The sequence below is a fragment of the Dothidotthia symphoricarpi genome (genome assembly GCF_010015815.1).
Source record: "Dothidotthia symphoricarpi CBS 119687 unplaced genomic scaffold P153scaffold_23, whole genome shotgun sequence".
Taxonomy (NCBI): Eukaryota; Fungi; Ascomycota; class Dothideomycetes; order Pleosporales; family Dothidotthiaceae; genus Dothidotthia; species Dothidotthia symphoricarpi.
The window spans coordinates 151,045-172,824 of NW_022985030.1; the positions used below are offsets into that span (position 1 = coordinate 151,045).

At 53.8% G+C, this 21,780-nt stretch overlaps 9 protein-coding genes across 9 annotated transcripts; 5 read left to right on the forward strand and 4 right to left on the reverse strand.

Annotated features, from left to right (window-relative positions):
- The first annotated feature begins 120 nt into the window (after positions 1 to 120).
- On the forward strand, positions 121 to 680 carry P153DRAFT_401012 (uncharacterized protein). The gene is made up of 2 exons (XM_033671874.1): positions 121 to 431; positions 505 to 680. Exons 1-2 carry the CDS (start codon positions 317 to 319, stop codon positions 576 to 578), a joined length of 189 nt encoding a protein of 62 aa, XP_033518779.1. The 5' UTR covers positions 121 to 316; the 3' UTR covers positions 579 to 680.
- A 427-nt stretch (positions 681 to 1,107) lies between these two features.
- Positions 1,108 to 3,996, reverse strand: P153DRAFT_326536 (uncharacterized protein). The gene is made up of 2 exons (XM_033665296.1): positions 3,567 to 3,996; positions 1,108 to 3,512 (listed from the first exon to the last, which is right to left on the reverse strand). Exons 1-2 carry the CDS (start codon positions 3,633 to 3,635, stop codon positions 1,332 to 1,334), a joined length of 2,250 nt encoding a protein of 749 aa, XP_033518780.1. The 5' UTR covers positions 3,636 to 3,996; the 3' UTR covers positions 1,108 to 1,331.
- A 124-nt stretch (positions 3,997 to 4,120) lies between these two features.
- On the forward strand, positions 4,121 to 5,386 carry P153DRAFT_350367 (RNA-binding domain-containing protein). The gene is made up of 2 exons (XM_033666287.1): positions 4,121 to 4,527; positions 4,584 to 5,386. The coding sequence occupies exons 1-2, from the start codon at positions 4,227 to 4,229 to the stop codon at positions 4,919 to 4,921; spliced, it is 639 nt and encodes a 212-aa protein (XP_033518781.1). The 5' UTR covers positions 4,121 to 4,226; the 3' UTR covers positions 4,922 to 5,386.
- Positions 5,387 to 5,507: 121 nt separating this feature from the next.
- P153DRAFT_390427 (uncharacterized protein) lies at positions 5,508 to 5,790 on the reverse strand (the record flags this gene model as incomplete). Its single annotated transcript, XM_033670929.1, has 2 exons — positions 5,508 to 5,646; positions 5,699 to 5,790. The coding sequence occupies 2 exons, from the start codon at positions 5,788 to 5,790 to the stop codon at positions 5,508 to 5,510; spliced, it is 231 nt and encodes a 76-aa protein (XP_033518782.1).
- A 1,224-nt stretch (positions 5,791 to 7,014) lies between these two features.
- Positions 7,015 to 7,769, forward strand: P153DRAFT_370834 (uncharacterized protein). The gene is made up of 2 exons (XM_033669126.1): positions 7,015 to 7,322; positions 7,378 to 7,769. The coding sequence occupies exons 1-2, from the start codon at positions 7,289 to 7,291 to the stop codon at positions 7,704 to 7,706; spliced, it is 363 nt and encodes a 120-aa protein (XP_033518783.1). The 5' UTR covers positions 7,015 to 7,288; the 3' UTR covers positions 7,707 to 7,769.
- An 808-nt stretch (positions 7,770 to 8,577) lies between these two features.
- P153DRAFT_426439 (uncharacterized protein) lies at positions 8,578 to 12,867 on the forward strand. Its single transcript, XM_033672601.1, has 5 exons — positions 8,578 to 8,754; positions 8,816 to 9,293; positions 9,342 to 9,713; positions 9,769 to 12,200; positions 12,259 to 12,867. Exons 2-5 carry the CDS (start codon positions 8,958 to 8,960, stop codon positions 12,611 to 12,613), a joined length of 3,495 nt encoding a protein of 1,164 aa, XP_033518784.1. The 5' UTR covers positions 8,578 to 8,754; positions 8,816 to 8,957; the 3' UTR covers positions 12,614 to 12,867.
- Positions 12,868 to 13,385: 518 nt separating this feature from the next.
- P153DRAFT_390430 (calcium/calmodulin-dependent protein kinase-like protein) lies at positions 13,386 to 15,599 on the reverse strand (the record flags this gene model as incomplete). The annotated part of the gene is made up of 4 exons (XM_033670930.1): positions 13,386 to 14,502; positions 14,559 to 14,803; positions 14,906 to 14,953; positions 15,078 to 15,599. 4 exons carry the CDS (start codon positions 15,597 to 15,599, stop codon positions 13,386 to 13,388), a joined length of 1,932 nt encoding a protein of 643 aa, XP_033518785.1.
- A 2,457-nt stretch (positions 15,600 to 18,056) lies between these two features.
- On the reverse strand, positions 18,057 to 19,697 carry P153DRAFT_370839 (uncharacterized protein; the record flags this gene model as incomplete). The annotated part of the gene is made up of 1 exon (XM_033669127.1): positions 18,057 to 19,697. A coding segment is annotated over exon 1 (959 nt), but the record flags the coding sequence as incomplete, so codon positions are not given.
- A 757-nt stretch (positions 19,698 to 20,454) lies between these two features.
- On the forward strand, positions 20,455 to 21,549 carry P153DRAFT_361112 (lactonohydrolase; the record flags this gene model as incomplete). Its single annotated transcript, XM_033666962.1, has 1 exon — positions 20,455 to 21,549. The coding sequence occupies one exon, from the start codon at positions 20,455 to 20,457 to the stop codon at positions 21,547 to 21,549; it is 1,095 nt and encodes a 364-aa protein (XP_033518787.1).
- Positions 21,550 to 21,780: the final 231 nt, after the last annotated feature.

Here is a 21,780-nt window from a genome sequence, read left to right on the forward strand (position 1 = left end):
CACTAACCGACCAAAACATCGTCTTAGCTTACAAACAGCCGGAAGCAGTCTAGCAGTATTACGCCTTGCAGTTGTAAGCTGACCCACTATCCATCTCTCCCAACCAGCCTCAGGACATAAGGTACAAAAGCTTGTGCGTAACCAGAAGTAAGCTTACATACTATACACCTGCCTCGACACACGTCAAGGCGTAAGGCACAAGGTACACCGCGCCCCACGCATGCAAACTCTCCATCCGAAAACACGCGTATAAAAGACAGACAATCACTAAAAAGAACCACCCACCCTCACTACAAACCTTCACAGCACACCCAAAATGCGCCCCACAACCCTCCTCGCCCCCCTCACCCTCGCAGCATCCAGCTCAGCCTGGGCCCGCGCTCCGAACGGAGTATGGGTCGCCAACAACGTCGTGTATATGATCGGTAACGGTGTGTAGCCTCGTCGTTTTCTGGGTAACAGCATAAGCCGGGTACAACTAATCATTTCCATTTCGCACCACAGTGCAAGTCCACGAAGCGTGTACGAAGATGAACACGAATCAGTACTGGGGGAGTGGGGGTTGTGCGTTGGGGTGATGCGGAGGGGGGGTTGTTGATGGAGGTGAGTGTCTTTGATTCTCTTTTTGTGTGAGAGGGGTGTTTTGCTGATTTGTTTGTAGCTTGTCGGTATTAGGCTGTAGATCATGTTAGTTGTTAGTTGTAGATGGGAGTGCTGTGGTGGGCTTTTTCGTGTTTGGGTGGGATGTGTGGGGGTGCGTACGTCAGTTCGAAGCTTTATGGGGGTATTGGAGTACTGGGCTTGTGTGGATGACTCGAATCAAATCGTCTGTCCGTGGGAAACTAGATGAATTGTCTATCTATAACTATTGTCATTGTTATCAATCCAACACATTTATTTTTCGCTTTAACCCGGTAGAACATGGCTGTGAAGAGAGAGAAAGGGGAAGCGCTATTGATATAATCTCATCCACTATCCCAAGATTGGCTGAAGAAGTTCGTGACCGAGACTGCATATTGTGTGTAGTTACTTCAAAGACCCGTTGCTGGAAATGCGTGAATGACGCTTAGTGAGACATGCATGGGGTACTGTACTTAGGTAGAAAGGGTGACTTGTGCTTTTTTGAATGGTTGGTATATACTTCAATTCTGTATTCCATATGTCAAGCGGTGGGGGAAGTGAATGATCGAAATTAACGTATCCGAGAATCTGCGACTTGGTGCTAACCTTGATGTAGTTATCCCGCTCGATTGAATTCAAGAAAGCGTGTTGACAGTCCAAATACACCGCTTCCCAGTCCCTACAGCTTTCCTCTGGCTGGTGCAGAATACCTACTCATCTTCATCCTCCTCATCTTCCTCACCGTCATCCTCATCCTCATCCTCTTCATGATACTCATCAGCATCCCCTTCCGTAACAGCCGCCGTATTCCTCAACTCCGCCAATTCAAAAGCCTGCTCCGGCAGCCCCGTAATCCCAACCTCCCTCGGCGCAGTAAGGATGCCAAACTCCCTAACCCCATAAAAGCTCCCTCCACTCACACCATAAAACCCGACCACAACCTCCCCAGCCTTAGGTTCCAAACGCACAACATCCGACGGTTCACCGTGCGCATTTAATTCTCCCCGTGCCGTCCCGTCTGCGAGGTGAACGCGCACACCACACAGGACATCGGATCCCCAATCACAACCCCCGTGGACTTCAATATACTCGATGTCGACGTTGGGAGGAAGGTCTATCTTCTCTGACGCATGGCCGCCGAATCGATGGATGGAGTTGTACGAATACATAGGACCCCAGTGGGATACGTGGCCATCTGCGTACTTGACGACGCCGCCATCCCAGATGCAGCCCACGCGGAGGTCAATTGACGTCGCGCGGTGAATTTTGCCGTCTGGTCCCTTTTCCCGGAGGAGTTGAGCCCATTCGGTGGTTCTGTCGTCGTCTCTTAGCTCGCTGGCTTGTACGGAGCGTTTGGAGAGCCGGATGGAACTGCCGGGGATGCGAACAAATGATTTGATGGCGAGGAGTTTCCATACGTCCTTCACGGTGGTTTCCCGGCCGTTGAAGCCGACGATCTTGAGGTGGAGAGGTTCTGTGCGATCGAAGCGCTTCTCGAGTTGACCTCGGGTGTAGCGGAGCTTTGCAATTGGTGCGATAGATGTAGGCTTTGCTTCCTCGCGGTCGTTGAATGATACTCGGGCAATACCACCGAGTGACGAGATGGCCAAAATGGTGTTGAGCTCGTCCTCGTCGCCGCTTTCATTCTCCGCCTCCGCTGTTGGAGTCGCTTTGCGCTCCTCAACGGTCATTACTGGGTCGGTAGGCAGGTGAAAATGTGGGAGTAATCGGAAGGCGAGAGCATCGACGAGGTTCCAGCGAGCATTGTTCGGCGTATCTTCGCAAACCGTGACACCTTGAACTTTGAGGTGACCACAGTATCCAGTCTTGGTCACGAAGTTCTTTGGCCAGTCCTGGGCATACCCTCTTTCCATAATTCCCGGACGGTGCGGCGAGCCAAAAGCATGTCCGACTTCATGAAGATGTGCACCCTGACCAACAGTGCATGCCTCCCACATAGTATGGCACTCGCTATTGTCATTGCCGACCTTGTTACCAGGCTCTCGTGCATCCGTCAAGCAGCTCGTGACCTCTTCCATGAAGCGCGGCCAAGAGTAGGTGAGGTGACTGCCGAACATACCTAGTGAGATTCCCTCCGGATTATGACAGCCCAATGCAGCATGCCCGAGAATCATGTTCTGGGACATGGAGTAGTGAGAATCCAAGATCAAGCCTGCCACGACGGGACGTGCAGAAGTTTCAAACGGGCCGCCAGCTTCATTCAGAGCATTCATGAAGTACTTGAACAAGCCATTTTTGCGTCCAGCATTGGGATTTTGCTGCGCAACCCTCGCGTTTCGAATCTCCTTGATGGTCTTTTCGGACCGGATGATATGTACCTTGGCAGTAGATCGCATTGCGCCCTCGCGATCGAGCGATTCATCGTGTTTTGCGTTCGAGAACACTTGACTGACAGTGTCTTGCGCCCATTCTTCGTCGAAACGAAACGCTCGTCGCCCAAGGCCTTTGGACCTCAAGTCTTCAGCAGTCATGGCTTGCCACATGTACGCTGTCATGCGGAGTTTGGCAACGGCAGCGTCCAGGTCCGAATGAGCGGATGATATTCCACGTGCCTTGTGTGGAGGACAGTCGATTAACAACGGTGAATCTTTCGCAACCATGATGGCTAGATGGAGAGGTGGATTCTGCAGAAGTGGAATGTACATGACGTTGATATTGACAGTGGCTTCGAGATTGTCGTTGCGCAGGTGGGTGAGCTCAAGCTTGTTTAGTCCTGGAGAGAGCATGACCAGTGCCTTGAAGTTGCCGGCTGCGATGGGCCATGTCTGCTCGGGAAAGGCCTCGATGTTATTGGCACCGGTAGTCTTGACAGAGAGATAATGTTCGCCCTCGTCGATATGTTGGTACTCTCCAATAACAAGGAGGCAGCGCTGGGTAGTGTGTTAGGAGAAGGCTTCGATCTGTAGCTGTGACTGGAATAGTACCTGGTGAACCATCTCTCCATCTTCAACATTTGTGACACGAATTGTCTCTGCATTACGGACCATCTTCATGGTGAAAATGTTGTTTGCTTGATGTAAAAGGACGAAACGAGATGGAAAGGAAGACAAGTGGTAAATTGATAGAATTAGACGGAGACGGATGGATGAGGATATTCAGAATGAGACGGGTTGTATATACAGAAGATACTTCTCTTGTCGGATTGCTACATGTTTAAGTACCTCCTAACCCAACGAGGTCCGTGAAGCACCATTCAGGCAGCTGCACGGAAGCAGTTTAGCCTCCCCTTGCTGCCTTGCTGAGGTCTGAGGGTAACATTGCCATTGTGTTCGAGATGAGAGATACCGGCAGTGTAGTGATACCAGCTGCCGTAGCGTGGTTACTGCGTGAGCTACCAATTGTGTGCTTCAACAGGATGTCGTCGAGTTGTCGAGTTGTCGAGGTCAACACCGAATGTGATGGATCAAAAGGATTAGTAATGGCGCTAGCGACTCAGGTCCGTCCATCGCGAGCGCATCGCGACTTTTCCACATCGCGCCGCACGACCACGACGACAGCCTCGACAACGGCCCCATCACTACTCCCGACCATCCCCACGTCACCGCCACCACCAGCATCACCGAACCACCCCCGCGACCGTCACTATGGCCAACTACCTCGCGTCCATCTTCGGCACGGAGCAAGACAAGGTCAACTGCAGTTTCTACTACAAGATCGGCGCGTGCCGCCACGGCGACCGCTGCTCGCGCAAACACGTCAAGCCGTCGTACTCGCAGACAATCCTCCTGCCCAACCTGTACCAGAACCCGGCCTACGACCCCAAGAACAAAATGAACCCGCAGCAGATGCAGATGCACTTTGACGCCTTCTACGAGGACATCTGGTGCGAGCTGTGCCAGTACGGCCTGGTCGAGGAGCTCGTCGTATGCGATAACAACAACGACCGTACGCCTGCCCACCCACACATCCATCCATACACATCGTACTAACCAACCCCCCAGATCTCATCGGCAACGTCTACGTGCGCTTCAAGTACGAAGAGGACGCGCAAAAAGCCTGCGACGTGCTCAACTCGCGCTGGTACGCCGGCCGCCCCATCTACTGCGAACTGTCCCCCGTCACAGACTTCCGCGAGGCCTGCTGTCGTCTTAACTCCGGCGAGGGCTGTGTCCGCGGCGGCTTCTGCAACTTCATCCATCGCAAGGAACCCACCGCTGAGCTCGACCGCGAACTCGATATGTGCACGCGCAAGTGGCTGCACGAGCGCGGCCGCGACGCAAGGAGCATGAGCAAGAGCCCCACGCCGCCGCCTGCGGGAGGTGCCGCTAAGCGCTTCTAGACGCTTGTTGACATGTTGGAGGTGCATTGGCTATGAAAAGCAGGGACATGGTGCATGGCAGGACGTCGAGCGGGCGCTGGACCCGCGGTGCACTCCAGCCGAGCCAGAGTTATCTGCGCGACGATCCATGTGCATGTGGCAGAGAGAGAGAAAGAGCTTGAACAGAGCATAAATTGGCGTATGGCGTTGACAGCGACTGACTGATACCTTTTGTGCGCGTGGCGCACACAGCAGGATTGTACTTGTACTTGTACGCGGACCCCCGAGTCGCTAATGCATGTACGTATATATGTATGGACATGTATTGGGTACACGGCAAAAAAGCGTCTTGATTCCCGACCTTCTGCCCCCCAAAATTTGATCGTGTAACGTGATATGATGAACTCATAAACTATCCATTCACCGCTTGGATCTTGCTATATACGTATGTATGCATAGCGCAGCCTTGCTCGCATTCATTCAATCCAGGTATCATGTAAAGCATCCAGAACTCCCAACCTCCGTTGTTCATTGCCCCATCCAGCAATTCCCCATTCGTACATTCCCCATTCAGCAATACCCCATTGAGCTATAACCCCATGCATCCTCACAAAATCCCCTTCCGATGCAGAACAAGCCCCGCAACAACCAGCCCGGCCACGAGCGAAAGCAGACAGATCCAGAAACAGCCGCATATCCACGCGCGTTGCCGCTTCTTCTTGATTTCGGATGTGAGCCATGTGGAGCTGGGGTGGGTGTTAGTGTGTGGAGTGAAGAGAGGAGAGGGGATATACATACGTGTGTGTTTGTGCTTCTTCTTCTTTTGCCGCAGCGTCTTGGTGTGCGGCTACGCTGAAGCGGTGCCAGAAGTTGGGGTCGCGGACTACCATTTTTGGGGTGGGTTGTTGGTATGGCGTAGTAGATGTCAGGTCTTGGGAAGCGCCTGCACGAGGTGCGTATTTTAGGAAGGTCGTTATCTCCGTATGTGTCGTTCGTTCAAAGTCGTGGGCTCGGTAGGGACAGCGGTTGCTCGTTGTTACGCTGCCTCTGTGCGGTCGTTCGGTCGGGTGATGTTGGGCGCTTGTACGGTATCACCAGCGAGACGCTGAGGAGATTCTGAGGAGATTCTGCGGGGTGCCGGGAGTGTTGTGCGTGCTGGAATGAAGGACCCAGTATATCGAAACAAACGAAGGAACAAAGGACTGATGGATTTGGACGGAGTAAGGAGCGACAGTGACGAGCAAGTAAACGAGTGTAAACGCGAACGCAGCCAGCACGACAGAAAACAACGACAATCAGAGCGAGCGAGGGAGTAAGTGAAAGTACAGCGCAAAAGTGAAAGCAAGTTACCAGAGCCCGGCTTTATCCCATCACGAAACAAAGCACCAGTTAAACGCAAATCACACACATTCGTGAAGCGCAGTACTACCTTACCCTAGCCCCTCGAATCACAGAAACAAGTGCAACATCTGCGCAACCTTGTCCTTGATGTAGAGCACTGGGCCATCTCCGGTCAGGCCCTAACGTTGGTGTTTCTCGCCATGCTTGCAAGGAGTGGTGGTCCTGCGTTTGAGCGACGATTGGGGTGGGGCTGTGGCTGGCCAATCAGGATGGCAGATAGCGAGGGCGGAAACGTGGGTGTGACGCATGGAGAGATTAGTTGGGTAGGGGATTTTACGAGGGGGAGGTGATTTGCACAAGCTGTCGGCTAGTCTTGCTTGCTGCGAGGAAGATGTGCGATGGAGAGTAGAGGAGTGCAAAGGGTCAAATGCATAGATAGATAGGTAGGGCTTACAAGTCACGGTCAGCATCAGCCAGTTCACCGCTCATGGTGCTGTGCTGTGCTGTGCTCCATATGCACGGCTCCAGCTGGCCTACGTGTATTCGCTATCTGTGCCTTTTCCATGCGTACTCTCCTCGTCAAGTTTCCTTGTCTTCTCCTGCGTACTTTCTTTTGACAATATAACACGATGGACCCTGTGTGCATCTCGTACCTGCATCGCCCAGCATCACACAACAGCATGCCGGTGGACGATCCCCTACCCTTCTGGCGCGCCAACGTTCCGCGCGACCAATGGCCCCCAGAATGCCCCGACTACTTGCGCGACGTGTGCAACAAAGACCGGGAGATAATCGGGACGCCAGACTCGGCGTACAAAACGATGGAATGGAAGGAGGTGAGGGAGATAGTTCGTACGACCTCCCCGCATGACCCAATCATATGAAGAGCATGGAATTGATGAAAAGTACTCAGGCACCGACCGCGTAGACAGATTCCAGCGAAAACCTAGCGAGCTGCGGCGGTATCGCGAGTTTACATATCGTCTTGAGAAAGAGTATGGGGGGATTATGGAGTTTATTGTTAATGAGAGGTTGAAGTGGAAGAGTATGGAACCGAAAGGCCGGCCATTTGAGTTCGATGGTATGCTTTACACATCTTGTACAAACGACGCCTCTCCCGCCTAACCCCTCCATAGAAGATGTCAAGATTCTATACAATGACTGGCCCTACGGAATCGACCCTGCCATCATCCACCTCGTCGTCTGGACTAAATTCGAACTCGAAGACGACCCGGAGACCGGTGTGTCGACGCCAGAATCACGCAAGCAGATCGACGAGTATGTGACGAGGGTGTTTGGGGGGAGAGAAGGCGATGTTGTGTGGTTCAAGAACTGGAAGAGTTTGAAGAGTGTGCATGCAGTCGAGCATTTTCATGTGATGCTGTACAAACCGGACGCAGAGTTTGTGAGGGAGATTACGAACAGTGATGTGCCGATGACGGAGACGTTTGACGGAGGGTTTTGATTTTACATTACCGTTGAGGAGTCTGGTTGTGCAGGGTCTTGGTTTGTCGAAGTACCAGGAACCAAGGTACGACGAATTCTTGCAACAGCTTGACAGCTAAAACGTGGATTAGTACAGGAGTCTTAATGCCGAAATAAATAGCATACAATCCAGCAGGCAGTTTTCGTAAATTTCATTAGTGTGGTTTTGCGGCTTTAAGGAGCCACAAAGAACGCAGCTTACTTCCCGCTTCTGCACTTGACCGGAAGCCTGGTTGGGCAGTCGGATTTCTCGTTTCTGGATTGTTGTGCGGCTGCGTCGCCTGTTCGAGACGTCAACTGCACCTCTTTGCGGCGTCGTTGTGTGTGTGGCCTGATGTGGAGCCCAGCCAGCAACATCAGGAAAACCCTTGCATAATCTCACATGGAGTTTTCGGTCAGATGCTGCACAATGAAGTACCGCGGACAATACTATACTCATGTACTTTCTGTAGTTGCGCGGTTCTTTCTTTGCTGTCGTCTGCGCGCTCGGTGAATAAAGTCACCTCCTTGCAGGAAAAAGTGGCCGGGATTTATGATGTGTCAGCAACATCCTCTCTTGCCTCAATGGTACATAACACCGCCACGACAAGGAGTTTAAATTGACAAAAAAACACCCTTCTGCAAGGGTAATTTCCAAACGGCGTATAAAACCCAACATTATTGACTCTGTCATTGCTAACCGAGAGTGTTGATGTTGTTGCTATCTTGCTGACACATCACAAATCCCGGCCAACTCTCTTCTGCATGGGGTAAAGTGGCGCTCCACAAGCAAAGCGGTGAGGCGGCTTGGCAAAAATTGTTGCTCGCCAGGAACGGGGCAAGGTGTTGGTGCAGGGGGTCGTGTACATACGCTGGTTGCCGGCCTGATAACCCCCCTCGCTCTGCCTGCTTTCTTCTCCCACTACAGTGCGTGAGAGTGGGTGCTGCAACGCCAATTGCCCAAGACCAACGCCGTCATTGCTGCCACGCTACGAGTGTGCCAGTTGAGGGTTTTACCGGATACACGCTCCATTCGAGCGAGCAGGGGTGTATGTAGCAGTCCAAGGACAGTCGAGGCCGACATCCGTAGTAATACTGACATGTTGCAAGACATCCACCGCATTCGCCTTCTGCCTACGCGTTCCACTGCTTCCCCACGGCGCCCATAGCCACCCTCCACGTCACCCATATGCAAAGAGCTCCTTGAAGAGCCCCGCGACCCCCCTCGCTGAATCAACTTCAGCGACCCACCATGGCTTCCTACCTCACAAACCGCTGGCGAGGTGCCGGCGAGCCTCAACGCGCCAGCCCGAGTTGGTGGGATCGTCACATGTCCCCTTTCTTTCTGGCTGTCGCAAAGAAGGCCTGCACACACCCAATCCATACCATTGTCACCATCGCCTTCCTGGCCAGCTACTCGTACTTGGGCGTCCTCGACAAGGGCCTGCTGGACACCACTGCCGAAATCACGACGGGAAAGGTGGACTTTCAAACGCTTTTGGCGGGCAGCAAGAGACTGAGGGTTGGAGAGGAGACATCATGGCAGTGGGAAGCTGAGGAGAGCAGTGCGGTTCTGAACAAGGAAAAGGTACGCAGGACTTATACACAGCAGGGGAGCCCTACTAACATGGGATAGACGGGCCAGGAGTTCGCTCTTGTAACACTCGTGTTCCCCGAATCGAGCACCATCAACTCTGCACCCTCGCAAAATGCCGTCCCCAACAATGTCTCCGTGGAACTCCTCCCCAGCTCGTCGAGCTCATTCTCTACCTTCTCGCAAGACACGTCGCTCGCCTTTTCCATCCCGTACACTGAGGCCGCCGACTTTGTCATGGCCATGCAGGAGATCTCCGCGCCAGAAGTCGTCGCAGAAGCCCAAGGCTCCGAGCAGGAAGGCACGCACGAAAAGAAGAAGTGGATGATGAGGGCCTCCAAGAACGGAAATGCCCCTGGCGGCGTGCGAAACTGGCTGCGCGACTCGTGGACGTCATTCGTTGACTTGCTCAAGGTGCGTTGGTTGCGCGAGCATCACATGCACGACTTTGCTGACCAACAACGTGCAGAACGCTGATACAGGTGACATCGCTATTATGGCTATGGGATACCTCGCTATGCACTTGACCTTTGTCTCACTCTTCCTCGCCATGAGGCGCCTTGGATCCAACTTTTGGCTCTTCACAGCTGTGCTACTCCAGTCGGCATTTGCTTTCTTGTTCGCTCTTGCAGTGACAGTCTACCTTGGTGTGCCCATAAACATGATTCTGCTTTCCGAGGGTCTGCCTTTCTTGGTGGTCATTATTGGATTTGAGAAGCCCATTGTCTTGACCAAGGCCGTGCTCTCTGCTGCTTTGGATGCCCGACGCTCTGCTGAGGAACACCGCGGCGAACCCTTGACTATTCAATCTGCTGTTCAGATTGCTATCAAGAAGACTGGCTTTGACATTGTCCGGGACTACTTCTTCGAGATCCTGATCTTGGTTGCAGGTGCCATGTCGGGGATCCAGGGTGGCCTCCGCCAATTCTGCTTCTTGGGCGCATGGATCCTTTTGTTCGATGCTATCATGCTCCTGACCTTCTACACCTCAATTCTCACTATCAAGCTGGAGATCAACCGAATCAAGCGTCACGTGGCTCTTCGTCGAGCTCTCGAAGATGAGGGCGTGGACGGCAAAGTGGCGGAAACCGTCGCTCGCAACAACGACTGGCCAAACGCCAGCTCCGACGTCCAGGTCCGCAGCAATACCACCACTGTGTTTGGAAAGAAGATCACGGTCCCGAAGTTCAAGGTCCTGATGGTTGCTGGGTTCATTCTAGTCAACGTACTCAATGTGATCACTTTCCGATTTGGCCTGACACCCAGCAAGGCTTCCCACGTCGCTGGTGTCAGTGCGACGCCTCCACTTGACCCGTTCAAGGTCGCTGGAAGTGGATTGGATCACATCCTGGAGCAGGCCAAACTCGCCGGAACCTCGACTCTCGTTACAGTACTCACACCAATCAAGTACCAGCTTGAGTACCCATCTGTTCACTACGCTGAGCCTGGCTCTGAGACTGGATCGGTCTACGGTGGCAACATTAGCACTCAGATCGTCGATGGTGTATTGAAGAGTTTGGAGGATCCGTTCCTTAGCAAGTGGATCATCATGGCTTTGGCAATGAGTGTTGTCTTGAACGGTTACCTGTTCAACGCCGCACGCTGGACCATCAAGGAACCGCACAAGCCTCTCGAGCCCCCTTCGCCGTCAGAGGTCCAAGATGGAGCTCCTTCTACAACTCAGTCTCGCGTGCCGTCGATGTCGGCGCCAACTCCACCGCGCACCCCCGGCTTTGAGGATCAGGCAAGTCGCAGCACTCTCAAGCCCCTCACGCAAATCGCTCCACCACGCGAGCCTGCTCAGCAGATGCTTCGACCCGAAATTCCAGCTGGACCTACTGAGGAACAACAACGTCAGCCCAACCGACCCACGGAGTTCTTGGAGCAGATGCTTCGGGACAAGCAAGCGCCTTCGCTCACAGACGAGGAGCTCATCGATCTGTCGCTCAAGGGCAAGATTCCTGGTTATGCTCTGGAGAAGACACTTGGTGACAAGACTCGCGCTGTCAAGGTCCGACGAGGTGTAGTCACCCGAACACACGCTACTCGTGAAACCTCCACGCTTCTGGAACGATCTCTGTTGCCGTACAAGGACTACAACTACGATCTGGTTCACGGTGCATGCTGTGAAAACGTTGTTGGTTACCTTCCCCTTCCTCTTGGTGTCGCCGGTCCTATCCTAGTTGACGGCCAAAACTACTTCCTGCCTATGGCGACCACCGAGGGTGTGCTTGTTGCTTCGACCTCGAGAGGTGCTAAGGCGATCAATGCCGGCGGCGGTGCTGTTACTGTGGTCACCGGCGATGGTATGACGCGCGGTCCTTGCATTGGCTTTGACAGCTTGCTTCGTGCAGGCGCGGCAAAGAACTGGCTCGACTCTGAAGACGGTCAGAAGACTATGAAGGATGCTTTCAACTCGACATCTCGCTTCGCCAGACTCGTCTCGCTGAGGAGCGCCATTGCAGGAACAAACCTCTATGTGCGATTCAGGGCAACGACTGGTGATGCTATGGGCATGAACATGATTTCCAAGGGTGTCGAACACGCTCTCTCCGTCATGGCCACAGACTGCGGTTTTGACGACATGCGCATTGTGACTGTGTCTGGTAATTACTGCACCGACAAGAAGGCCGCTGCTATCAACTGGATCGAAGGCCGTGGTAAGGGTGTCGTCGCCGAGGCCATCATCCCCGGCAAAATCGTCCAATCAGTCCTCAAGTGCGAAGTCGACGACCTCGTACAAATGAACATCTCCAAGAACCTGATCGGCTCCGCCATGGCCGGAGCAATGGGCGGCTTCAACGCGCACGCCGCCAACATCGTCGCCGCGATCTTCCTCGCCACGGGCCAAGACCCCGCCCAAGTCGTCGAAAGCGCAAACTGCATCACCATCATGAACAAGTACGTCCCTCCCCCATTAATCCATCCATCCAAACAACCCACTAACCCCCCCACCCAGCGTAAACAACAACCTCCAAATCTCCGTCTCCATGCCCTCAATAGAAGTCGGCACCATCGGCGGCGGCACCATCCTAGAACCCCAATCCGCAATGCTCGACCTCCTCGGCGTGCGCGGCGCACACCAGACAACCCCCGGCGACAACGCCCGCCAACTCGCCCGCGTCATCGCCGCAGGCGTCCTCGCGGGCGAACTTAGCCTCAACAGCGCTCTCTGCGCTGGACACCTCGTTAAAGCTCACATGGCGCATAATAGGAGTAATGTTCCTAGTCGTGCGCCGACGCCGGCGCCTATGACGCCTGTGGGGGGCGCGCAGACACCTGCGCTTGTTAATGGGCCGGTGCCTAGGCGGTAGAGCGGTGATGGGGGGGTTGGTTCTGTGTTTTGTGGTTGCGCTGGTAGGGTAGGTTAAGGCTATGTGGATTAGAGGCGTCGACATGGGATGGGATGAGGATGATACGAAAAGTAATGCATGTGGGATGGATGACATGATGGGGAAGGGGGGGCAAAGGTATCAGGAATCTCGACATACATGACTGCATTTAAGATAGGATTTCTTTTCCGCAGATGGATGGAGCGAGCGAGCGAGCGAGCGGCTCTTGTACATATTATACATCTTGAGCAGATTGCAGCATATTTTATCGCTATCTTTTCATCCCTCCTTTTGCATCTGTACTAGGTCATGTCTTGTAATGCGGGTCGATATAGGTTTCCATTCTACAAAGACTAGTTGTTGTCCGAAATAAACAGACAGTCATCACACAAGCAAACCCAGGCTGAGAATAATTCTTCAGGGAGATTATCATTCACACTACATAGTACGCGCGCGCCATGCATTCTACACACATTCCGCGCTGGGGCTTGCTTGCCCGCCCATCCCCCAATCCTCGCGCACACATGTATGCCCAACATCATCGACGAGGAGGAAGGGGGACAGAAAGCCATAAATATGCCATATCGAAGAGCTGGACCTCCAAAAAGAGAAGAAGATCCTGGAGAGACAATGACCTGGAAAGAAAAAAGGAGTGGGGAAAAAGGAAAACAAAAACGCCGTCATGATAATCCGCTTCATATTGCATTGCATTGTATGCCCATCATCACCAGTCACCTCCTAGCTTAGTTGGTGGTCATGAGCCTCCGGCAGTCATTTGCTCTCTCAGACCGCTTGGCTCTGTCTTCTTCGCACGCCTGCCCAGAAGCGTTGCGCTGTCGAGGCTGAGTTCGAAAGCGCCCTTGCTCTTAACCTGGCGCTTGGCTGCTGCGGCGACAGCAGGCGAATGTTGGCCGTAGCCACGTTCTTGCTGCCGTGGTTGCTGTCGTGCTTGGGCAGCGGCTGATAGCGTCGTGTTGCGCATCTTTTGCTCCATGGCTGATACATCGTTGCCCTGGGACTTGGGGAGCTTGGCTGGTGGGTGCTGTGACGACGACTCGTAAGGTGCGGAATCACCGGAGTATTCATCGTCTTCATTTTCGTCAAGGGCGTTGAGCGAGTTGATGGCATTCGCGCCGCGGTAGCCTTGCTTGAAGTTCTTCCGCCTCTTGCCCTCTTCTTCCTGTCGGTGAACTGCGTAACCAACGTCAAACACCTCTCGAAGGTTAACGGCACCAGGAGATCGGAAGTCCTGACGCTTGGCACCAGGTGACTCGAGGTACGAGAAATCTGGCTGAAGTTTGTCGTTCTTCCTCGCGGCAGGAGTAGCCAGTGGCGGTGCATCATATGCCGCGTACGTAGGCTCGTCTGCCTCACGTATCCAGGGGTGGTTGAGGAACTGGTTGATGTCGTATCGCTTCTCGGGGTCCACCGTTAAGAGGTGAGAAACCAAGTCCTGAGCAGACTTGGAGATGTCGTCCCACCATGGCGAGAGGAAGGTGTACTGGCCACGGGCAACCTTCTCCGTCAGGGTCTGGATAGACTCGTCATAGAATGGCGGGAACCCGCAAAGAAGAGTGTAGAGTACGCAGCCCATGGCCCACATGTCGACACTCTTGGAATAACGCTCGTCCTTGACAATCTCGGGTGCTGTGTAGCCAACGGTTCCGCAAGGTGTCATGGTCTGGCTGTCCCAAACAACCTTGCTTAGACCAAAGTCAGCAATCTTGATCACGCCAATACCTCCAGCACCCGTGCCCTTGACGTATTCACCCTCATCGGCCTTGTCTTCATCATCTGGGCCTTTGGGATGGGGGTTACGTGTTGGGATAAAGGGAGTAGGGTAGAACAAAAGGTTCTCAGGTTTGATGTCTCTGTCACATGATGTCAGTCACTGCAAGTTCAGGCTGCACGAGTATGGGGCACAAACCGGTGCACAACACCTGCCTCCTCGTGCAAGTACTGTAATGCCTTGGCAACCTGGATGATGGTGTGTCGCGAAAGGTCCTCGGAGAAGTACGTCAGTCTTACGATTTGGTGGAACAGCTCGCCACCAGGGCACAACTCGAGCACAATGTAGTAGTACTGCCGCGATTCGGAAAAGTCGATGAGTTTGACAATGTTGGGGTGGTCAAGCTGGCGCATAATCTGAACCTCCTTAAGGATGTTCGCTCTCTACAGGGCATCACGTTAGCGATTGCCCTACAAAGCGGAGTGGGCAAGAGTGTAAGGTGATGCTGACGGGATCCAGCATCAACACTTGGAAAAATAGCGCACCTCGGCGGCTTTTGGCGTCTTGAAGTCCGGATGCACATGCTTATCGCCCTACACCAGCCTCGCGTTGGTAACGTCCAAGAACACCGGAACTGCTCAAATGTGATGCGGGTGGAAAGGAAAGGAAACAATAAGAGATGGGCTGAGATGGGCAATCGCACTGGGTACTACTAACCTGCTGTGAATTCATCTCAAATTTGCGGACGACCTTGATGGCCACCTCGCCCCATTGGCCGGTGGTATCCCTCGCGCGGTAGACGTTACTGAAGGCGCCATCGCCCATCTTCTCGACCAGCACCCATCGCTCAAGGCCTGGGTACCTGGGCAACTTGCCCTTGGCCTCGCGCTCCTCTGCGACGATGCGCTGCAGGACGTCTGCGTCGACTCCTTGGGCGGCTGCAGCTGCCTCGCGCTTCTGCTTGTCGCCAACGGCCCGCGCAGCCGCGTCGCCGGCCTGTGCGGCGATGTTGCGGTTGTCTCCAGCACCGGCGCCGACCGAGTAGTCGTGTGGTACGCCGCCCTGGTGAGCCTTGTGGGCCATGACGGGCTCGGAGATACCGTGGTGCACCGGGTCCGGCGCCTGGTTGTATCGCTGGTGCTGGGCGTGGACGGGCGAGACGTTTGTTGTTGGCTCAGCGTTCTGACGGGCCTGCTTGCCGTGACGCAAGAAGTTCTTGAAGTTCTGTATCGCGGCCATGTTTAGTTGTTGTGTACGAAATGTGTTGTTCGACGTTGAAAGCGGGGTCGATGAGGCTCGACGGCAGTGAAAAAAAGGGTGGAAGAAAGCCGCCTAAGTGCAACCGTCTCTAGTGCTATCCAGGACAGTGCTGCGGAGATGATTGTGAATTGAGGGGGGCAGGTCAACAGAATGGCGACTGGTGGAAGAGGGCCTTGGAAGGGTCATGCATGGGGAAGGAGGAGCTTGACGCCAGAACAAGATGACGTATGACGCAATAAACGCTTGGGCCCGGCCAAAATGACGATGCAGCCGACATCATCGCCAACCACCCCCAGCCTTGCCGCTGGTAGAGGAGCAAGCGCACGACGTCGAGACAGGGCAGATGAAACAGAGCACCTTACCTCCATGACCGGCATCTTTTTGCTGCGTCCGTTTCTGTTGGAAGAGGTCTGGAATTGCATGCGGAGCGTGCACGCTCTCGGATGTCCGTGGAGCTGTCTGGCTCACTTCGGAAGACGCGCCTGATGGACTACGTCGTGGGGCGTTCTCGTCGTTGCCCCGGTGGAGGTATGACGCCGTTGTCGCTGCACAAAGTATCGTGTCCTGTCCGGCGGCGATCTCGCAGTGCCCTAGCTTGGTGCAAGGGTGTGTGCGGTAGGATGGAATGCTGCTCGCTGCGCGATTTGGTCTCGGTGATATTGTCGTTTGCCCGGCGGGGCAGAGATGTGGGATGCGGCTAATAACCGGGGCCAATGTTCGTGTCTCGACGGTTGTCTTGCGAAGCACGAGGGCAGCAGAACAATAAAAGCTCGACGGGGAATGGTAGAGGGGGAAGTTTGGACTGCAAGGAACCAGTCTTTGGGTAAACACATGTTTTGCGTCTCAAGCCACTAACTTTACGGCGCGAATTGCTATGCAGAGGAGCGGATACGCCGCGGAGGCTTCGAGCTGGCTTTTCCGAGCACCATACGATAGTCTTCCTGCAGACGTTTCGTAGTCTCTCACGACAGGTTCGCTACCACGGCCGCCAGGTCTGAAGCGGCACCAACGGCATGAGGCTGCCCATCAATCGACCATCACCAGCGTATCGTCTTGCTCGCCTTCACTTTCCACAGACATCACGCCAACCACTGCTTCGTCGTTGGTCTGCAAGAGTGACGATGTTTTGGATTCCAACGGTTGACCACTGCAGGATGCGTCTTAGCCCGCCCACTACGTCACCAAGGTGGTGGGGCTCAGCGTCAGTCCTCGTCTCGAGGCACAGGACCTGAAACATATCCTGACGTTTTCGGCAGCGATGTACACGGCCGACAACCTTGTGCGCATCATTCTCGACGACCACAAGACAGGGCCATGGGCTGGGCATGCGTAGGTGCTGAGCAATGGTTGTTTTTTTGGTTTCCCTCGACTTCCACCCTGAACATTCCATCATGCGGACTGACTACCGGTAGCCAACAAGAAATTCATGCTTTGCTGACGTCGTAGCACATGACTATATGTAATCAGACCCACTTCACAAAGCCAAGCAACAACGCCGTCTCTGCTCTCCCTGATCGCTGTTGCTGGCTGGCATCTGCCCTGTATCTTTTTCGACATTTCTCGTACGACAAAATGATAATTTCGAAACGGGGCAACTGTAGCCGAGACCCTGTTCGAACAACCAGCACGGCTGGCAATTCGGCGCGAATCCATCTCTCGTACATGAAGACATCCGGCAGCAGCCGACATGCGCTGGAATGCGAGAGCGAATGTTGTCCGTGCAGGGCATTGAAATAAATATATAGAGAATTAAGTCCAGGGGTGATCAAAGACGACGTTGACATGTTATCGGTCGATTGTCCACCACAAGATATATATGCAATTTATTCCAAACATTTGAATCTCTCCTCTTACTTATATATCCACCCCCATCCAACAAGTCCACGTCCACCACCATCTCTCATATCTCTCCACCTCCCGTCTCCCGTCTCCCATCTCCCCACCCTCAACCCAGCATCGCACTATCTAAACTCCCATCTCCAAAGCACACACACACCCTCACCCCCACCATACAGCCACAAAACCTCCCCATTCCCCAAACAAGAGCATAACACTCCCATCCAACCAAAACGTAAAGACGCATCATCTAAGCGTAGGTATGTATGTAAGTATGCGTACACGCGTTCATCAACAGCATGATCTTCGCGTGAATACGACGTTTTTGAGACTGCTGGAGAGAGGGAGAGAGGGGATTGGATAAGGTGAGGGAGGTAGTTCGTAAGAGCCTCGAACACCACGACGTGTACTGTGTATGTCTCACATCCCCTTCTTCACGCGTGTTCCGTTGCTGTTTTGGCGGGGCTTGTGGAGGTGCTGAGGTTGATGGGCTGTGCATGCTTTGAGCAACAGTGTATCTCGTTCAAGACAAAAAGGATGAGCTGTTAAAACATGATAAAAATCAGGTCCTGTATTCACAACTTCGAGTAACAAAATTACCCCGTATATCCCTCGTAACCAACCCCCCACCAAACCCCACCATCACCCGCCCTCACACCTCTCACACGCACACTCAAACCCCCAATTCCTCCTCAAAGTGCCCATCCTCTTCTCGCGACTCAGCCCCCTCTCCTCCCCACTCAAATACGTAATACAAACCTCCTCTCCTCGCGCAATATCCCTTGCAGCGCAAAACACCCACACCCTACCCTCCCTCTTCTTCTCCACATTAGGCGCGCAGCTGTGGTTGAAGTAGCTCGCAGCGGGCCAGCATCCGTAGCCGAAGAACTCTGAGCCGTCGTCGTCGAGCGAGCGGATGCCGAACGAGTTGTGGGAGTCGCGCGAGGAGAGGGTGATGAGGGATTCGGGTGTGACGAGGGGGAGGAGAGGGAGTGGGAGTGTGGCGAGGAGGTGCAGGTAGGTGCGTGTGAAGGCGGTGAGGTCGGGGGTGTTGTGGTAGGGTGTTTGGTCTGAGGCGAGGGCGAGGAGGTGCGGGTGGTGGGGGGAGTGGGCGTGTAGGGAGAGGATGCCGCTGACGCAGAAGGATAGGACGTCTGGGGAGATGGGGAGGAGGAGCGCTTTCTGGACGGCTTTTTTGTGCTGTTTTGTGGGTTGGGATGGGCTGGTTTGTCGGGCTGTGCGTATTAGGGCTGCTTGGGCGGCGACGCTGTCCCATGCTTGGGCGATGTCGTGGGGTTGTGGCCGCGGTAGGTCAATGTCCACCATCTCGCTGTCTTCTTTACTCCGTCCTTTGACTAGCTTCTCCACTGCTGTCCATGCCTGCACGCCAACCTCTCCGCTCTCTTCCCTCCATGTCTCTTGGCAATCCTTGGAGCAGAATGCGAACCCCACGGTCTGATCGCGTATGCTCAGGTCTCTCCCGTTCTCATAACTGAAGCACTGTCCGCATACTTCGCGTCTGTATTCTCGTAGCAAGACCGAAAGTGTGAGGTCGTCTGCGCGCCATATCAACGTATCTTTGGGGATATCTTGAGACGCAAAGACGGCGCGTCCAGCGGTTGGTGTATGTCGGATCTCGAATAACGAAGATATGGGCGCACCAGCTGGGAGCGATTTGCCTTGTTCTGCAGAGTGGTCGGTAATGGATGGCGCTGAGGAGACTGACGAGGGTCGAGAGGCGCTTGTGCTGGAGAAATCGCTCGCGGTGGGGGAAGCGGCAGCGTCCATGGTGATGGTAACGGGCGGGCAGTTGCAAAGACGCCCAGTCGGTTTTTCCTGCGAGGCTCAGCGGTAAAGCCGTAGTCTACCGTTTTAGGCAGGCGCTATGACTTGTAAAGGGCTGGAACGCCGGCGAATTTGCTCCTCGGTTGGAACAAATGGCGATGCAGACTGGACGTGCACCTGTCAAAAATGTTGTATGTCAAGTATGTTCCTCCCAAAGATGAGGGCTGGGAAGAATCGCGCCATGGCTTGGAGGAGGTAGAAACAAGTTTTGAGTGTGCGTGTGAGTGTCGAAGAGTAACAAGAAGGTGACACAGTGACGGACGTAGTGGGATGAACTGTGCCTGGCCTGGACCCTGGTTGCCACGATAGCGATAAGACATAGGACATCTACCACAATCCACAAACGACTCTCTTTCTTCTCTCCCAATTCTCTCGTCTTCCCTCGCATCGTCGCCTCCTCACGTCCTTGTCTTGTCACACTGAGGCGTCTTGACAGACTTCGCGATCGTGCATCCAGGTTCTGACGTGTTTCGATCGGATTCGAATGCCTCGGGACAATGTGCAGGTTGCAGTGTGTAGCGGCTGTAGAAGTCGATCCTTAAACCAAGCTCACGGGCTCATTCGGAGTAACTTGAGCTGCCAAAAATACTCCCGAACGATGGTACTTCACCACCGGCACTAACAAACAAGAGCCGGATGACACTCAACCCTCAAAGCATGACGAATCTACTTCTGACGTTGAGATGACCATTTTTCTGTCGATGAATACCCAACAACACCAATGGCGACGAGAATCCAGCTTCCTAGTCTCAACCCTCACGATCTGAAGGCTCGTTGCATCAAGTAGCGTGGTGAACCAAATCAGCTAGGCCCTGGTTGTGTTCATGCGGAGTGTCATGTCGGCTTATATTGCGTGCAAGGATTCCCCGCCCTGGCCCCACGACAACCCCGGACTATCCGATGAAAAGACTGGATTCTCATCTGAATCTAAGCTACGTCAAGAGAATCTTGAATTGCCGAGCTGCTCATGATGCAAATCAATACCCTGTGGGAGACAGCACATGCAGGCACAATACCCCGACCGCATGCGATGAGCTCTGTCGCGAGTCAATGTCCGCCAGAAACTATTTAAGACTCCTCACGAGGCCAGGTGAAGATGACGATCGGGGGTTTAACCATCATCTACATAACTTTCGTGACGACAATCACAATCATGTCGAGCATCATACCTGTAGACCTGCTTTCGTTTGCTACGAATCCATCATACCTAAGCACCCTTGTCACAACCAACACCTCCAATCCAGACGTCATCAGCCTCCTCTCCTACGATGAAAGCTTCGTGGATATCATCGGGGAAAACGCAACAGCACGCCAGCTGCACAGCTTCGACTGGCAAGCCTTCCACGAAGCCGGCGTCTACAACAAAGCCACAAACAAAATCTACATCACGAGCAACTGGGCCGGCTCCCTGTCAAACCTCGAAAACGTCACAATCATCGACATGGAGGACAACTACTCCGTAACCTCAACCCGCTACGGCAACCTCTCCACACCAAACGGCGGCACATCCTACTACCCACCCGGCACACAACAAGAAGGAACAAACACAACAGCACCCTACCTCCTCTTCTGCGACCAAGGCGACTTCAACAACTACTCCTCCCTCGTCTCCGTCGACCCCGTCACCGGCTCCTCCCAAAGAATCCTCACCTCCTTCCTCGGCCGCAACTTCAGCGGCATCAACGACGCCCGCCAACACCCCCACACAGGCGACATCTGGTTCACCGACACCGACTACGGCTACTTCCAGTACTTCCGCCCCGTACCCGAGGTCCTCAAACAAGTCTACCGCTTCAACCCCGCCACGGGCGAAATCGCCGTCGTGGCAGACGGCTTCATTCAACCCAACGGCCTGGAATTCTCCCCGGACCTCAACACCCTGTACGTCAGCGACACGGGCGCTCAGCAGTTCGATCGCAATTTCACGCGCCCGTCCACTATCTACGCTTTCGACGTCAAGGACGAGAAGAGGCTGGATAACCGCCGTGTGTTTGCGTATGCGGACACGGGGTTTCCGGACGGTGTTCATGCGGATACAGAGGGCAATGTGTGGGCTGGGTGTGGCGATGGTGTGCATATTTGGAACTCTGCAGGCAAGCTGCTGGGCAAGATTTGGATTGGTGTTGATAGCAATAATTTTGCTTTTTTGCCGGGAGCGGTGCTGGTGTTTAGTAATGCGCAGTTGTGGATTGTCGAGGGGGTTAAGGCTGTGGGGAGGGAAGTTTGTAGGGATTTTGGCGTGTGTTGAGAGGAGGGGAAGGGATGGGTGTAGGTCTGGTTGGACTGCTTGGTGTGTGTTTTATTGAGTGTGTGGAGTAGATATAGATTCTTCTTTTCGAGAATAGCTAACTATGCGACTCTTTTGACTTCGTCGCTTTCGAATAACATGGCTTTTCGACTACCTATTATCTATCCTCAATTAGACATCTCATCCTCAAATTACCCACATCTCACTCACAGAGCCTATCATCACAATACC

Excerpts from the sequence above, each read along its gene's own strand:
- P153DRAFT_401012 (XM_033671874.1), top strand. The coding sequence starts at position 317 with ATGCGCCCCACAACCCTCCTCGCCCCCCTCACCCTCGCAGCATCCAGC. Across the intron at positions 432-504 it reads CGTGTATATGATCGGTAACG|TGCAAGTCCACGAAGCGTGT; the intron begins GTGTGTAGCCTC and ends TTCGCACCACAG.
- P153DRAFT_426439 (XM_033672601.1), top strand. The coding sequence starts at position 8,958 with ATGGCTTCCTACCTCACAAACCGCTGGCGAGGTGCCGGCGAGCCTCAA. Across the intron at positions 9,294-9,341 it reads CGGTTCTGAACAAGGAAAAG|ACGGGCCAGGAGTTCGCTCT; the intron begins GTACGCAGGACT and ends AACATGGGATAG. Across the intron at positions 12,201-12,258 it reads TGCATCACCATCATGAACAA|CGTAAACAACAACCTCCAAA; the intron begins GTACGTCCCTCC and ends CCCCCCACCCAG.
- P153DRAFT_350367 (XM_033666287.1), top strand. The coding sequence starts at position 4,227 with ATGGCCAACTACCTCGCGTCCATCTTCGGCACGGAGCAAGACAAGGTC. Across the intron at positions 4,528-4,583 it reads ATGCGATAACAACAACGACC|ATCTCATCGGCAACGTCTAC; the intron begins GTACGCCTGCCC and ends CCAACCCCCCAG.
- P153DRAFT_326536 (XM_033665296.1), bottom strand. The coding sequence starts at position 3,635 with ATGAAGATGGTCCGTAATGCAGAGACAATTCGTGTCACAAATGTTGAA. Across the intron at positions 3,513-3,566 it reads ATGGAGAGATGGTTCACCAG|CGCTGCCTCCTTGTTATTGG; the intron begins GTACTATTCCAG and ends CACACTACCCAG.
- P153DRAFT_370834 (XM_033669126.1), top strand. The coding sequence starts at position 7,289 with ATGGAACCGAAAGGCCGGCCATTTGAGTTCGATG. Across the intron at positions 7,323-7,377 it reads CCGGCCATTTGAGTTCGATG|AAGATGTCAAGATTCTATAC; the intron begins GTATGCTTTACA and ends ACCCCTCCATAG.